Genomic DNA, 17,839 nt, shown 5'->3' with positions numbered 1-17,839 from the left:
TTACCTACATGCAACTCCAGAGACAAGGTAGAAGGATTTGGTAAACAGATCAGGGACTGCTATCACCAGTTTCTTATAAATCATTTTTTACATTTTTAGTATTCTGATGTAGGGTCTAGATGACTACATAATTAATCTTTACTGTGTCTTTATTCCTTTTGTCCCAAAATAGCTAACTTTTACACAATGTCATTCTTTTAAAAAATAAAGTCAATTTCACTCTCAATGCTGTTTGTGTATGCAAAGTTAGAAAGCTGGACAATGACTAGGGATGAAAGAATTGATTCCTTTGAGCTGTGGTGCTGGAGAACTGCTAAAAAAATGAACAGGTTCACCCTGTGATGAGGGTGAAACGAGGATGCTCCTTGGAAGCAAGGATTCTGTAGCTCTGTCTGGCATACTTGGAGCATGTTGCAAGGAGGGACCAGTCATTGGAGAGGGACAACAAGCTTGTGAGGGTGGAGGGACAGCGCAAGTGAGGAAGACCCTGAATGAGATGGACTAAGTCAGTGGCTGAGGTAATGCGGGTAGGTATGTCAGAGTAGGGTTCAGAACTGGTGTACATAGGGTTGCTATGAGTTGAAAGCAACTCAACAGCAGAGAACAAGGTTAGAACATTCCATCATGATCTATTTATGATTATCTTAAAAAAAATGCTTTTAAAATGTCAAATGACATTTAAGTAACATTAAGCTGCTTATTTTCCCAGGCTCTTCATCAAATATTACTCTATTAACCAGAGGGGTGGGGAAAAGAACTGCAATATTTCTAAATTCAGTGTGATTAAAATTACAGAGAAAAGAACAATAAACACTAGACGGCCATACCATAAATCATCAAGTGTGGTGAAGATCCCACAGAGCTCCCAAAATAAGACTGTGCTATTCCCACACAGCTTTTAAATTCTCAGTATGACAGGAAACTCTATGTGGATAAAATCTGATTTAATTATTACCATAATGACTTTGGATGTTCAACAGAGTTAGAATACCATACACCAGAGGTCAATGCCTGTAAAATAAATTGTGCCTAACACATCGAATGTGCACAGCTAACTATGTAATGTCCATCAGTTTCTGCTTTCAACATAAAATTATAAAGAAATACTATAGATCACTTTAGTATTTTAAAGTTGAAAAGAGACAATATATTATACTTCTTATTAACTCTCAAACACCAAATATACAAAGTTTGTGCAAAACCTTGTTAAATATGTTGCTGTTGTTATATGCCATCGAGTCATTTGAGACTCACAGCGACCCTATCTACAAGAGCCCTAAACCCCGTTCTATCCTGGGCCAACCTTGCTGTCTCAATCACATTCATTCCCACCACTCCACTCACAGAATCGATCCATCTCATCGAGGGTATTACTCTCCTGCGCTGTCCCTCCATACTCCCAAACATGATGTCCCTCTCCAAGGACCAGTCCCTCCTTGCAACATGCCCCAAATACGTCAGACGAAGCTTCAGAATCCTTGACTCCAGGGAACATTTCGGCTTCACCCTCTCCAGGACAAACCTGTTTGTTCTCCTAGCAGTCCATGGTATATTCAACACTCTTCTCCAGCACCACAACTCAAAGGCATCAATTCTCTTTCTATCATCAGTTCAGGTTATACTCTGTTAAGAGACCCTGAAGTTAGAGAAATGTCTAAACATTTTCTCTATCTGTGACAGAAAGATCCTTGAGAGGAGTATTTACTATTAACTGTTCAGCTATCAAAATTCTACAAAGTCTACCAAATACAATACTATCTCTGACCAATAATTTTCTAAAAATTTTAATCATAAAAGATGTTATTCAACTTCATTATTTATTTACAGAGTATCAACTATACATAAGGTTTACTAAGGTACAAAATCAAGATATGGTCCTTTAAAATCTTAACATCTACTTGGATATACACAAATAAGTAAAGTGAAATTAAAATACAATCTGGCTTTAAGTACCCTGATAATAGGTAATAACAAAGTAAAACAGGAAACCTGGCAGAAGAGACACCCAATTGTCTTAAAAAAATAACGAAAGAGTTCACTGAAAAAATGCTCTTTAAATAGGGTCTTATGGGTGAATGGAAGTTTGCCAAGTAAAGAATCAAGAGTAGAGTGGAAGACAAGGGTATTTCAGGCAGTCAGAACAACATGTGCAAAGGACATAATCATAAGAGGGATGAAGTATTTATGGAAAGGTGACATGTTTCATGTGACTGAAGCACCACTCACCGGCATCAGGACAGGAATGAGCACCGCATATGCATCATGACTAAGTCCTGGCTGGCTTCCTCTTTTCCCATGTTTATCTGAATAATTGTTACTTCAATACAATTTTGTCTTTTATTTCAGGACATTTAAGCCCTGATTCTTTAATAAAGTATAAGTTCAAGTAGGAACTTACCTACCAATGATAATTTTTATTCCTTCCTTCACTGTACAGTGCTGTTCTATAGCCTCATATAAAGCTACCAGTCAAATATCTAAACAAAAACAATCTTCCTCACAAATCCGCAACAGTAAAATTTTATTATACATTATGTAAATAAAAGCAAAAGTAACTGAGGGCATACTTTCTTTTTTATAAAAGATTATTTTTTGTAATGTTTTAGCTGAAGATTTATAACAGAAGTAATGAAATTAAAGGTACTAAGTTTAAGCTACCATTTTCTGGGCAGGAAGTGTTATAAACAGCCTTCAAAATGTCAAAAAACCAGGCTTGTAAACAACCACTTGGGTAGGACAACAAAGAAGAGTTACTAACTCTCCTAAGAGACTGAAGCTTGATGATATAAGCTGGCTGTTTGGAACACCTTAATACAGACCATTACAATCAAGGTCAGAGTCTCAAATCAAATGAAAACTCTGTAATCCAAATTACAACAAAGCCAAGACGAAGTGCTAAAACTATGGCAAATATAGATTAGTTATGCCTGGTGTATATATATACATCTTTCCTCTTCCCTTCTTTCAAATCCTCCTGTCTGTTCTCTCCAGCATTAGTCCAACTCTCTTTGGAATGGGGCTGACAGGTTGAGAAAGGATTTCATGTGAGCTCTAGATGCTGGATAGAGATACAGAAAATAGAGCAGAAGTATCTAGTAGCTAGAGTAAGGTGATAAGAATCTAAGTAACAATACTCTATCACTGAATGTTAACAGCCATTGCCTCTAGACAGTAATGTTCAGTATTTGTTCTATTTCTTATTTTTTCCAAACATCAAAACCTATCAGTGTTGACTAACAAAATCTGAGCGATGATATCTGCAAATGTTCAATAGTGATTATGCCTGGGCATTTAACTTGCACCATTTTTTTTTTATCTATTTTTATTTTTTTTAATTTAAATGAAAAGTTTACAGAGACTTAGGGTTTCTAGTCATTCATTGTTGCACTTTTCTCCCTGTTCCCCCTCCTGCCAATTCACTCTTCTCCTTGAAAAACTCTTTCATTGTTATGCATGTATCTAATTTTTATAGCATGTTATTTATGCTTTTTGTCTGTTATTATGGTTCATGTCTCACAGGCAGCAAAAGCCTGTAGGAACATGGAAAGGAGGCAAATGAAAAGCCAGTTTCTGTATACAGGTAACCTACGAGGAGGAACTGTGCGGTACACAGTGAAAGGCCTCTTGAGCTTGATCGTCTCCAACTGAATATCAAGTTTTTCTATAAAAGTCATTAAAAATAGCTCTATGTAGTGGCAACTCCATATAATTTCAATTTATATTTCTGATAAGATAGTTCTAATTTTTACTCTTATTTTGGGTCAAAATAAGTATCCTGGTAAATAATTTGTTATGTTTCTTTCTTGTAAGATTTTCTCTGGAGCTTCTTCTAGTACACTAAATGTGTACATCAATTACTCTCATAGGGAAATATTCTTAAGAGAAAGAACCTTTGCCTCAGGAAATAGGTCAGAACTCGTGAAAGATGTAAGTCCTGGTATTCCTTAGTTGAAATAAAACCAGATACCTACCCTCCCACATGGACCACCTACAGACTGAGACATTTGGTGTTAAAAATACAAATCATTTTGAGGAAAATGAATTATGATAAAATTATGATTAGCTGTTTAAGGAACATGTTAGTCATGTGATTTTTTCCCATCAGTTTATTATTTTTATATTCCAGGCTACCTAAAAGAAGACAGTGATCTCACATTCGACTGCCAACCTCTCTTCTTTTCTCTTGACCATTTAAAACTTCAAATTTTTCTGCCATCCAGTATCATGGAGAAAGTTCAGTATCTCACTCGCTCTGCTATAAGAAGAGCTTCAACCATTGAAATGCCCCAGCAAGCACGTCAGAATCTCCAGAACCTTTTTATCAATTTCTGTCTCATCCTCATATGCCTCTTGCTGATCTGCATCATCGTGATGCTTCTCTGACGTTCTGCTGCCACCACCAGCTCTACAGATTACCACATCAGCTTCTCATTCATCAGCCCATGAAGAAGGGAAAACTATACTGTATGCAAGACTGCTTCCCGAGTAGAAGAATTTGTGTGAAATGGTCAAGATTCAGACCAAACAAGTGTGTCTACAAATTTATTCACCTGCCAGATTCTTGTAAACATAATTAGTGCTTTATTTTCACAAATTTACTTTAAAATTACTGTAGTGTGTGTAACGTAATTGCTTCTTTGCTATGGCTTATAAAGTTCTATTTCAAATCTATTCCAAGGATATGATAGGAATTTAGTTGTGAAACTGCACTGCTATCAACTTTACTTAAAAAGCTTTGTCTTCATTGTTTGAGGTACATGTAAATTATATTCTATAAAGACTATTTTGATAGCTACTAAGTATTTTTCAGGCCTTCACAAAGACCCAACACAGTAATTCAAATCAAGTGTCATTTTCCCAACCAGCCCACTAGTTCTTTATCAAAATCTCCATTCTAAAATAGAAACTGTATTATTTTTCTATACTACCATTAACAGTTTAAGATGTTTTAACAATCAAGTAAAAATAAGATTATAACCATACATAAATATAATTCCTCTTGAATAGTTTTCCAAGAAATTACAGAATTGTAGTGGCCTAGTGACAAGATGCTGCACTGCAATCTCAAAGGCACATGGTTTGAGGCCACCACCCGATGCTCCACAGAAGAAGGATGGGCAATCTCCTCCCGTGGGATTAACTGCCTCTGGAAACCCACTGGAGGGTCTGCTTGACTCAACGGTAAACAACAACATAGATAAATATAAGACATTATGGTCAACAATTAAGAACTTGTGGTTAACTTAATCAGCAATTACTAACAACAACAAATACACTCTATGTTTAATTTAAGGCACTATAGTTTATTATCCAAGTGACTGGATGGCACATAACAACAGTTTATTATCTGAGCTGCACTACATTAACTTGCTTTACTGTATCTTGGAATCATGAAAATAATTTTCTAGATGGTCTTCTATTACAACCTTATACATAATAAAGAAAAGCAAGAGAATAAAAGATAATGACAAAAAATAATCACTTATGGTATTTAAAAAATTTTCTCTCCTTATACTTTTGATTTTTCCCCCCTTCTATTGTTTCTAAAAGGAAATGTCTTCCTAACCTATCAACTAAGGAAAGGAGACCCTCAACCAGACTGAGTGATAGGGTGCCTGCTGCAACATGCTCTTATGTTTCAGGAAGTGTGAGAATGGCACAGGAGAGAACTAGGTCCAAATCTTTTGTTCAGAGGGTTGCTATGAGTCGTTCTCGACTTGGTGGCACCTAATAACATCAATCAGATGGTAAATATCTACTATTTTGGAGGCTACCTGAATAAACTAGAGATTCAAACCTGCTAATCTGCAACTATTCCTGAGTTCTAGCTTTTTCTTTTTTTTTTCTTTCCATTTCTCCTCTCATTATTTTAGAAGATCCTCCAACAACTTGTATTAAGTAAAATTTAGTGTTAAATAAAAACAGGTCTTGAAAGTATATGCACCAAAATTTAATGGTTTAGGTAGTTTAAAATTAAGACAGAAATGTTAATCCCTAGAGTATATAATCCATTGACCTTTACCCTCAGTTCAAGACATATCCCTGATAGAGCAATTCTATTAAAGGAATACAGATTATATAATTTACCATGAGATTTTTCTAAAAGATGACTAGTAAAATAATCTGAAATTCAATATTGATCTCAGTTTCTAACACAAGTATAAATGAAGGAGAGATATTGCCTTTAAATTCCCCAAGGGGGCTCAATTTTATGAGAAAAAAGGGAAAAGATTTTGTTGTTTTGGTTTTGTTTCAACAAAGCTTCACCTTCCGGCTGAAGTACCTTTCATACAAACCAGAAAGTTTTAACAGGTCATTCACCTCACTAGTCACAGTTAATTACCCGTGAAAAAAATTTGTGTTCTATTATATAGTTGGACTGATCTTAAGATAATAGAGCTAGCTGAAATAAGTGAGATTCCTTTTTATTACACTGTGCATTATAACAACTTCAAATTACAAATGTGAAATGAAGTTTTCCTCCATATGATGAAGTAAATTTTGTTCATTAAATCTCTATATTCTGAAGATGAAAAAATTGAATTAAATTAAACCTTACCAAAATTGAAAGCTTATACCTCAAGGATTACAAAATACTATTACTAAGATTACAGTGTAAAATAAAAGTTCATTCCTTAAATGAAATGTATTAATCTTGCTTATTATATATGGTTTATAAACAAAAGAATGTAATAAAAATGCACTTGGACTTTAAATATCAAGAATTCAAATAATTTCTACTTTAGAATTCTTAATTTAGTTTTAAGAATAAATAATTTTTAAAATATTTCAGAACATAACAAAATTGTTCTTTGATACATGCGTATCATTACTAAGACTACAACCGATCATGGAAAGATTGGGAGTTCAGTTCCAGACTACCTTACATGCTGAAATAAGTATTTAATAAAGCAAGTCATACTAATTTTTTTTTATTTCCCAGTGCACTAAACTTTAAATGTGTAACAGGTTTATGATAGTTTGAAATATTGTCAAAATAACCAGAAAGAGAAGATATGAGTACATGGTGCTGGGAAAAATGACATTGAGATTTGCTTAACACAGGGATGCCACAAGGTGAGGGGGTGGTGTGGAGTGTGTCTGTGAAATGCAATAAACTGAAGCATGATAAAACGCGGTATGTCTGTGTAATGTATCCAATTACAGAGTATTTAGGAGTTATGGGTTATTCTCAAATTTAAAAAAAAAAAACAAAACACCAAAACACAAAACAATTTTCCTCATACAGACACAAGAGGGCAGACCTACACAAAATAATGCCTTTCTTACTAACTACAGATTTACTAATCCTTGATTATTTTTTAGTTTTCTGGCAAAGCAAGAGAATGATAAATATTTAAAAGATGTGTTTTTATTAAGTAACAACACACTAAAATGTCTATAAATTAACATGGCAGTACTAACAAAATCTATAATAATGTTAAAAAAGGAACATTTATTCAAAAACACTGACAAAAATCAATATATGCTTCTCAGTTACCTTAATGGATCTTAATATCCTAATGACTGAGTGTCATAATGCCCACATATTTACAGATTCTGTTGGAAGATTAGGACAATTTATAAAAATAAACAAAGGAAACACTTTTTTTTTTTGGAAGATAAAATACAGAAATTAACAACCCAGTTAGCAATTTTTCATTCTTATTCCAAATTAGATAAAAACGTAGTTGTTTAAGTTACTTTTGTAGAACTTGCATGGTTTATGTTTTTTATATGAGAGAAAATTCCCAATAAATTCACAATATGTTACAATTACTAGCTGTCAAGCCCTTTCACCCCTCCATAACTCAAAGACATAAGGTTATATAATCTTTTTTTTTATAATGATTTCAAGTCAAATCATCAAAACATCGTAGGGATGAGAAAAGGAGATAAACAACTGTTTACTCCTCACAGAGATGAGTGTAGCCTTAGAGGAATCCAGTGATACTGCTGTGTGTGTAAGTGCACACCCTCATTCCAAACACGGTGAAATTCAGAAAAAGAAAAGAAAGAAAAAAATAAAATGAAAAAGAAAAGAAAATGCACCAAGAGAAGTGGACAACATGCTCTTACATATTCTCATCCTGGCCTGAGGTGGGCGAATGGGGAGAGTGTGCAGTTGGTTTTCTCTCTGGTCAGAGTCCTGGTACAGTCAGACAGCATGTCACAGGTGGGAGGTAGAGCAGAGCAAGGAACCAGGTCAGAAGAGGATGTTGAACATGCAAGCCTATAAAAACTGGATGAAGTAAAGGCACGGGTGGCTTGTTCATCCAGATGCTCTGGAGTACTAGCAGGCTTGCTCATTTTGCTGGAAACCATGGAAATCAATCACTAAAGCTTGTTTAATAATAACTGTGGGTTAATTTGTGAAAACAGCAAAATAACTAAGCTAGAATAATAATCTCTCATAGGAGAAAAAGAAGGAAGGAGTTGTGCAGATCAAATGAGATACAGTAAGAGTTACAAAGTTCTGGGGGACTCTAGTGTTACATGTAGACTTTTATAATTCCTTTCAGGATTGTAAGAGTCCCTCTTTGTGGCGAGAGTTTACTAGCTGTATTTGAACATCATACACATTCTTTTAAGAGACAAGATGAATTATATTAGACTTTTCCCTTTTAGATTGAAAGGAAATAAATTTTTTAAAGTTTTTGTTTCAGAAAATGCCATTGGTAAGTGGTAAGATTTCTCAAAAATTCTAAAGATACTTGGCTTCCCAATTAAAATATCCTGTAAAGAATTATCCTGGGGAAAAAACAAAACAAAACATTTCTAGATCAAGAAGTTTACCCATTTCCATTTTAGGACCTAGATATATCAGAAGCTACACATTTTCCTTTACCTGATACATATTTTTCTTTATCTGATATCTATTTCTTTATATATGATACAACTCCTTTAATCTTGACCCAATTTAATTTTTTAATAAATAATTCTTTCATTCTGATACATAGAAATTAATAAAAAAACTTTACTAATGACTTTTTTACCATCTCATTTTATAGATGAGACAATTGAGGCCAGAGAAATTAAGCAATAGGTTCTGGGTCACACAGAACTAGAAATGATAAATATACACTTCCAAGTTAATATTATTTCTATCACACTATGATAGCTTTGTTTCAAGTTTCTTTAGCATGAATGGCTTTGTTTTTAAGTCCATTAAACAAATTAGAAGTTAGACTGAGACGGGTACCAAGATTTAAAGTTTTTCATGTTAATCAGTTTCAAATTTCTTAACTGTTACTTATTAACTCAATATGCTTATAACATCTGTTGTTGTTGTTGTTGTTATGTGCCGTCGAGTCATTTGTGACTCATAGCAACAACCCTAAACCCTGATCTATTTTGTGCCAATCACACTGCCTCTGACACACCCATCCTGATTATTCCAGTCACTGATAGAGGGTCTTCCCCTCCTGCGCTGTCTCTCCACCCTACCAAGCATTACGTCCCTCTCCAAGGACCTGTCTCTCCTTAGAACATGTCCAAAGTATGTCAGACAAAGCCCCAGAATTCTTGCCTCCAAGGAGCAGCCTGGTTTAATCCTCTCTATGATGAATCTGTTTGTTTTCTTGGCAGTCCATGGTACATTCAATACTCTTCTCCAGCACCACAGCTCAAAGGCGTCAATTCTCCTTCTATCCTCCCTAGTCATTGTCCAACTCTCTGATGCATAACAAGTGATTGCAAAAACCATGGCCTGTTATCAGGCGGACCTTACTCTCCAAAGAGACACCATTGCTCTTGAGTACTTTAGAGAGGTCTCTAACCACAGAATTTCCCATCTATATTCATTAATTTCTAAAAGATACAAAACGTGTAATAGGCTTATTTCAAGTGGTTACTTCACAGTGCTATGCTCAAAATAACCACTAGAGGGAAGCAAACACTTGAATGTGAGCCTTACCTGCATTGGTGTCTCACTTCCTGGTCTAAATTCTTCAATTTGCTGTTGTTGCCAAGGAGCTAAACTGTAAGAGTCCTCTGTTGCTCTACATTCCAAAGGATTTGTCCGTAACTGCTCAGTAAGCCACATTTGAGTCCTCACAGAAGGCTGAATGGGAACCCCACCTACTGCCTGTTGACCAAGTATTAAATATTTCGGTGGTTCAAAAGCCTCTGTGCTTGCCATAATGGGCTTGCTTTCAGGTAAGGCACTGTATGTCATGTCTAAGGTCTGTCTCCTAAGTGTGGAGGGAAAGGTTCTACAGTCTTCTTTGCTACAGCTCTCAAATTTATATTTACAATCCAGAGTTGATGATCGTTTTTTATTTAATTCCTTGTCCTCTAGTTTAAGCATCTCCATACTGTCATGTAAGCAGCTAGGTCCAATTGTCTTCAGTTGTGATATTAATGCCTTGCTCCTCCCGGTCTTTTCCAAACCATTCCGAGGCTCTTCTGGGTGCACCATGCCATCCTGGTTGCAGTTACTGGGGGTAGTCAGTCTGGAGAGAGATGACCATTTCCGGAGGGGCCGGAAGTCTTTCATATCTAGTGACGAGTCCTGCTCCTCTCTACTGCGATTTCCCAGTGTCTGCAAGAGGGCTGTGCTCCATTTTGACCCATCTGATGTCAGTGATTCCCTGTGTCGGGAGAGTGAAGAGCTGCCGTTAGACGGCATCACATGAGCAGTAGGAAGGGTAACCAATGACCGACTTGGTTTAAATGATAATGTGCCACTTGAGGTTGAATGATCTGGAAAAAGAAAAGATTGCCATATCAGTTGCAATTAACAAGAGCAGGGGAGGAGGGGATAAAAAATGCAAAATACAAAAATAAAATACTGCAAATGGTTCTCCAGGACAACTTTTTCAGAAGCACTTTCTCAAAATTAGAGATTTTTAAAATTGTTATTCTTCTTAATTTAGCTAAACAAATTATGCATTTTAAGTCATTTTCCAAGTATGGATACTCTCAAAAATATTGAGCACTGCTCTTACCTATTTGGAGTTGAAGATCATCTCTAAAACTAGCTTCTCTCTCAAGAAGTGTTATAATCTATCTAGTTTTGAAGGTTCGGACACAACAATATCAAAACATGGTATTTTTCAAAGCATTTCCTGATCTATGGAAATTATGCCTATTCTGCGTATTTTCAACACCTCATGAGATATTCATTTGTTAAAAACCATGGACACAGATGTTCCTACAGAAATGGAGAATAATGACGAAAGGTCTTAACAACATATTTATAAAAACAGAGTGCTTTTGGGGTCTATTTTGATTTCTGCTTTACTTTTAATATTTACTAAATCAACAAGCTACAAACTTTACTTCCAAAATGACTACACAGCCTCCTGACGGCATAACTGAGGTCAGGTAAAATTATTTATTATTTTAGCAAAATCTTGCAAGCTCTGGTGGCCTAATCAGTAGGGAGCTGTACTGCCAACCTGAAAACAGCTCCACTGTAGAAAGCTGAGAAACCTTCATTTACAGTTAGAACACGGGTCCAGCTGTGTGTGAATCAATTCCAAATTGATGGTAATGAGTTTGAATATGGAAAACAAAACAAAATCAAAGAGGATCTCTAATTCAACAAACATACAAAGTAGCAAATTATCACCAAATGGACCACACATTAAAATCAAAGATTATAGTTTTCTTATCATGAGGGTCTCTTGATAGGGGAAAGCAATCTGAAGTCAGTGGGAAAAGAGCTAGGAGGTGAATGAGAGCTTTTACATTTTAGCCACTTTTCCCCACCTGTATTATACAACAATTAAACAAGAATATATTTAAATATTATCTTGTGTGCTTTCAATGTTTTAATGAAGCAAAGTAAAGTTTCTAAAACACAGAGAAAATTCACAAGAGTCAGCATATTAAGTTTTTTAAAAAAGACTTTCTGTCAATGATTACATACAATTTATGCACCTGGAGAATAAATAGGAAAACAATACAGACGAAGGAATATGATCAAAAGTAGTATATTGGCTGTTCTTATGAAGATGGCACTGAAAATGAAAGAAGAAGCTCCTGCCTCTCCTAACACTGTAGTCAAAGCAAAGGTATTAAAGCCCAAGAAGGCAGTCCTGAAGGTATCTACAGCCACAAAAAAAAGAGCACTCGCACATCACCCACCTTCCAGTGGCCTAAGATGCTAAGACTCCAAGGCAGCCCAAATATCCCCTGAAGAGCGCCCCAGAGTAAACAAGCTTGACCACTATGCCATCATCAAGCTGACCACTGATTCAGCCATGAAGAACATAGAAGATAACAACACACTTGTGTTCATCATGAATGTCAAGGCCAACAAGCTATAAAGCTCTCTAAGACACTGCTATGGCCAAGGTCAACAACAACAGACCTAATAGAGAGAAGACCCATGTTCAACTTGCTCCTGACTACGATGCTTTGGATGTTGCCAACAAAACTCAGATCCTCTAAACTGAATCCAGGTGGCTAATTCTAAATACAAATTTTTCACAGCATTAAAAAAAAAGTTGAAGGAAAAAATTATACAGTAAAAAGCAAAGTCTTAACACTTGAAATAATCGTATCAAGATTCAAATGGTGACTGCTGACTATTGCACACTTATTTGTGTGCTCAAATAAGTCATGTAATCTCCTTGCATCAAGTTACCTCATCCATAAAATAAAGATGACAACAGTGAAGATTAAAGAATAAAAAAAAAGGACTCAAGAACTTCTGACACAAATCAAAATGCCAGCTACTACTATAAAAAAAGCAAAAAGAAAAAAGTTCTCTTCATTTAACAGTTAAAAGGCTAGTCACATATACATAAAGCTTCAATTTTAAAAAGACGATAAATTTTAAAATAAGCAAAGGAATTCAACCACCAAATCACTGGACAAGAAAGAAATAAACTGGATTTTTCATAAATGCTAAACTTCACTAACACAAAAAGTGCAAAATATTTTCATTACATATATATGTGTGTATACAGACAGTATGATAGTCATGAAATATTTCAAGATGACTGATACCCTACAGAACTGGAAATACAGACTGTTACAATCACTGGGAAAAGAAAGGAATCAGTATATCTTTTTAATAATTATGTATGTATATGTGACTATATATCCATTTGTGCATGTGTATCTATAAACAAACATATTCCTGGGCATAAGAAGGGCCTGAAATAATAAATGCAAAATTGGTAATGAACAAGGGCCAACCCGCACAAGTGAAAAGAAAACGTCACCTATTTTATCTTCTTTTGAAAAAGCCTAACTTTAACATTTTTCAAACTGTTGAAAAGGGTATTTTGTTGTTTTGTGACCTCAATGATTTTAAAATACTTCACATTTCAAAACAGCCTGGTACTCAAGATGAATAATACATCAGGCAACTGCCTCCCCTTTCTTTTTCCCAGATGAGACCGTATCACTAGTCCTGGCAGCTACTTCTATCTATCTGATAATGGGCTACTTTCAGTAACTAACTGTGCTGGCTCAATAGCTCCCAAATGTATAGAAAAATAACTGAGGATAAAAAGCAACTTTGCATCAGACTATTTACTCCTACAAGACTGAAAGCAATTGACAAATGCTGCTAATAGCATATTGAGTTCAGGATTTACACCTAACAGACACCTGTTGGGGTTCTCAAACTTTGGGGTAGTTACCTATTCACAGAGATTCTCTTTCAGCAAGAGATGATGGACTATAAATACCATTACTTAAAGGTATCTATTGTTCCATTTTCTCACACATTATTCCATCTGGGTTTTGTCTCAAACCAGAAATTCTGAAGCCTTCAAACACCCCAAATCCAACCATTACCAGCATCCCAGTTCTAGATTTTCATATACTGTGCCATTCAGAAATTATTCCTGTCTAAACTTAGGATCAAATTTTCATTTATTCACACACATGAACACATAGACATGAATTACTGAATGAAGAATTAGACATTTGACAGCATGAGTGCCTGGAGAAAAAAGTCCATATGGTCAGAAAGAGTTGGAAAAATGCTCATTTTAATCTTTCCAAAATTTTAGCTTATCTTAACTAAACCTAGTTAAATAACAGTAGATACAAAGTAATTCCTAAAGTCCTTTTTTCCTAATGGTAGTCACAAATCCCATATGCAATGTCTCACAATGGCATTGAGCTCATATCCAAATTACAACAGTGAAATCTGAAACCAGCAGAGGCGAGGCCATTTACAGCCGAGAAGATGAAATTTATAGCAGTACTCACAGGGGACAGGAAAGAGCTAATGGTTTCAGATGAATTTCAGCCTAAGGGCAGACTTAAAAGAAATGGACACCACAACACTGGAAACGGATAATACAAGTGAATTTAAAATAACTAACTGTGAATCGGACCAAAATTCTGATCAATATGTTATTAATTTTATCTAACAATCAATCTCTGGATAATCTGACCTTACTGTTTTATATTCAGGAATAATTTCTCCCTCTACTCTATCTTCCTTATCATTATAAAAAGAAATTAAATTCTACAATGACAGAGCCCTCCAGAACTCTTAACAATAAAACAAATCTTTACAATTTAAAAAAGTAACTAGGAAAGTATATTACCATGTATCAAATACTCCAGTGAACCAACTAAGCTAATGCACACACACAGACTGCTCCAAGAACAGCTCACTGCACATTCTTCTCCAGTGTACCTGGGTCATTTTCCAGGAGATGAGAAGTTAGGTCACAAACCAAGACTCAATAAATTTCAAAAGACTGAGATCATAACAAGTACCTTCAACTAAAATGGATTGAAACAAGACATCAAAAACAAGGAAAGCCTGAAATCAGACAGACATGATTAAGCATGAAGTCAAAAAGGGTATCACGCAAAAGAAATAATACACAGGCACCAAAAAAAATGAAACACAGCATGCCAGAATTTCCAAGACAGTAGTGTTTGCCAAAAATTTATAGCAGTGTGAGCCTTAAAAGATCCTACATCATTAGACTTTTCACTGAAGAAAACAAACCAAAGGGGAAAAAAATTGAAATCCAAAGCTAGAAAAAGAAAGAAAATCATAAAGATTATAAGAGGTATAATTTTTTTAAAAGGACAGAAAAACAAGAGAATCAATGAAACCAAAAGTCCATTCTTTTAAAAGATCAATAAAATCAACAAACCTTTAGTCAGACTGACAAGGAAAAGGAAAAAAACAAGCACATAACAAAAAGCTGAAAAGAAAGTGGGGACAGTATGATCATCCCTACAGAAATTTAAAAAAAAAAAATATAAAAGAATACTAAGTATACTGGCTTGATGGCACTCAACAACAGGTACTGCACACCTAGATAAATTGTACTGAATTATTTATCCAAGATAAAATGGATAAATTCCAAGTACTCATTTATTTTCCAAACAAAACCAAAAGCCAGTATGTCAAGTTAAATCCCACTCACAGCAACTTTATACCACTAAAAAGAACCCACCCTGTAGGTTTCAAATTGCCGCCCAAGTGCTCCAGGGAAGAAAGATGGTGACACTTCCTCTCATACTTTAAGCAGTGTTAATAGAAAAGGCTATCCCTTGAAAAGGGACATCATGTTTGGAAAGATGGAAGGTCAGAGAAAGAAAGGAAGACCCCAAACGAGATGGACTGACAAGATGAGGTACCAACAGGCTCAATTGTGTCAGAGATGAGGATGGAACACGATAGGACAGGGTCCAGGGTCTACTGTTCAGGGCTGCTACTGAATCATACCTGACTGAACAAACAGCACCTAATAACAACAACAGTTTTTCTGGAAGCACTCTGCCATAGTGTTCTCTTGTCAAGTGGCTGGTGGATTCAAACTGCCGATCTTCAAGTATGTAACTGAAAGCTTAACTATAGTGTCAATGATGTTACTATTGTTAGGTGCCATCAAGTCAAGCATGACTCACAGTAACCCTATGAACGAAAGATCTGAACCCTGTTCTATCCTGTGCCTTTCTCACACTTCCTGACATACATGAGCTCATTGCAGCAGTCACCTTATCAATCCACCTGGTTGAGGGTCATCCTCTCCTTCGCCAATCCCCCACCCTTCTCAGCATCATGTCCCTTTCTAAGGAATAGCACCTCCTAGCAGCATGCCCAAAGTATGTGAGGCAAAGCCTCACCATTCTTGCCTTCAAAAAGCACTCTGGCTGCACCCTCTCCAAGACAGATCTGTTTATTCTTTTGGCCATCTATGGGATGTTCAGTGCCCTCTCCAACACCACAGATCAAAGGTATCAATTCTTCTTCTTGTCATCTTTATTCAGACACATAGTTAGTAATTGGAAAGACCAGGGCCTGAATAAGATGCACCTCAGTCCTCAAACTGACATCATAACTCCTCAATAATTTGGAGAGGTCCCTAAATGCAGATTCCCAGTTCAATGCATCTCCTTATTTCCTGACTGCTGGTACCAAGGGTGTTAACTGTAGATCCAAGCAAGATGATGTTTCACTCTCTCCATCCATCATGATGTTGCCTATTGGCCCAATGGTAAGAATCTTTGTTTTCTTGACATTGAGGTACAATCTATATAGAAGGCTGTATTTCTTGATCTTCTGCAACAAGTGTTTCAAGTCCTCCTCACTTTCAGCAAGCAAGGTTGTGTTATTTGCACATTTGATGAGTTTTCCTTCAATCCTGATACCACACTCCTCTTGATAAGAATCCAGCTTCTCAGATAACTGGCTCAATATACAGAATGCATAGGTACTGAGAGAGAATACAACCTTGATGTACTCCCTTCTCAATTTTAAACCATGCAGTGTTCCCTACTCTGTTTGCACAACAGCCTCCTGGTCCAGGTCTATGTTCAGCACGAGCACAATTAAGTGTTCTGGAACTCCCATTCTTCTCAATAATCAGCCCCAACTTGTTATGATCTACACAGTCAAATGCCTTCAAATTATCAATAAAGCACAAAGAGACATTCTTCTGGTATTTCTTTCAGCCAGGATTCATCTGACATCAGCAATGATATCACTGATACCACAGCCTCTTCTAAATTCTGCTTTGAACTTCTGGCCATTTTTTAATGATCTTCAGTAGTATTTTGCTTGCATGTGATATTAATGTTATTGTTTGGTAATTTCCACATTTAGTTGGATCATCTTTCTTTGGAATGGGAACAAATACAGACCTTTTACAATTCATTAGCCAGACAGCTGTCTTCCAAATTTCCTGGCATAAACTGGTGAGCACATCAAAGGCTACATTTGTTTACTGGAAAAAGTCAACTGGTATCCCATTGATTCTTGGAGCCTAATTTTTCACCAATGCCTTCAATGTAGCTTCAAACTGAGGCCAAAGAAAATTTAAATAAGTCTGCAGGAACCAAAATATGATCTTGAATCAATTCCCAATGAATTTCAAGATCATCTTAGGAAAAGATTTGAGGAATTGGACACCAAATGGACACCCGATCACTGTGGGAGGATATCAAGGTTATCATCCATGAAGAAAGTAAAAAGTCATGGCAAAAACAAAGGTGAAAGAAAAACTGAAATGGATGTCAAAAGAGACTCTAAACATTACACTAGTGTGTCAAGAAGCAAAAGCAAAAGGAAAACATGTAGAGGCAAAAGAGCTGAACAGAAGATTTCAAAGGGTAGCTCAGGAGGACAAAGACAAGTACCATAATGCAATGTGCAAGGAAATGGAATTGGAGATTAAAAATGAAAGAACTCGTTCTGCATTTCTCAAGCTGAGAGAACTGAAAACAAATTTAAACCTCATGTTGCAATACTGAAAGGCACAATATACTGAATGACCCAGAGTACATCAAAAGAAGATGGAGCGAATACACAGAATCACTGTACCAGAAAGAATTAATTGGTTGACACTGAAAATTTTCAGGAAGCACTCTACTAACAGGAGCCAATGGTAAAGAAGTAGAA

At 35.9% G+C, this 17,839-nt stretch overlaps 2 protein-coding genes across 2 annotated transcripts in view; one reads left to right on the top strand and one right to left on the bottom strand.

Annotated features, from left to right (window-relative positions):
- The window catches only part of CEP85L (centrosomal protein 85kDa-like), a 152,825-nt gene that overhangs the window by 83,092 nt on the left and 51,894 nt on the right, over positions 1 to 17,839 (bottom strand). Inside the window, exon 3 of the mRNA XM_006878999.1 lies at positions 9,917 to 10,704. Within this exon, the coding sequence (XP_006879061.1) occupies positions 9,917 to 10,704 (788 nt within the window). The remainder of the gene's footprint in view (positions 1 to 9,916; positions 10,705 to 17,839) is intronic.
- On the top strand, positions 4,225 to 4,383 carry PLN (phospholamban). Its single transcript, XM_006878998.1, has one exon. The coding sequence runs from the start codon at positions 4,225 to 4,227 to the stop codon at positions 4,381 to 4,383; it is 159 nt and encodes a 52-aa protein (XP_006879060.1).

This window comes from Elephantulus edwardii, unplaced genomic scaffold (assembly GCF_000299155.1).
Source record: "Elephantulus edwardii isolate Elephantulus edwardi_28Jun2011 unplaced genomic scaffold, EleEdw1.0 scaffold00002, whole genome shotgun sequence".
NCBI classification, from domain to species: Eukaryota; Metazoa; Chordata; class Mammalia; order Macroscelidea; family Macroscelididae; genus Elephantulus; species Elephantulus edwardii.
The sequence above is the reverse complement of the archived record's forward strand: the minus strand, read 5'-3'. Positions and strand labels throughout refer to the sequence as shown.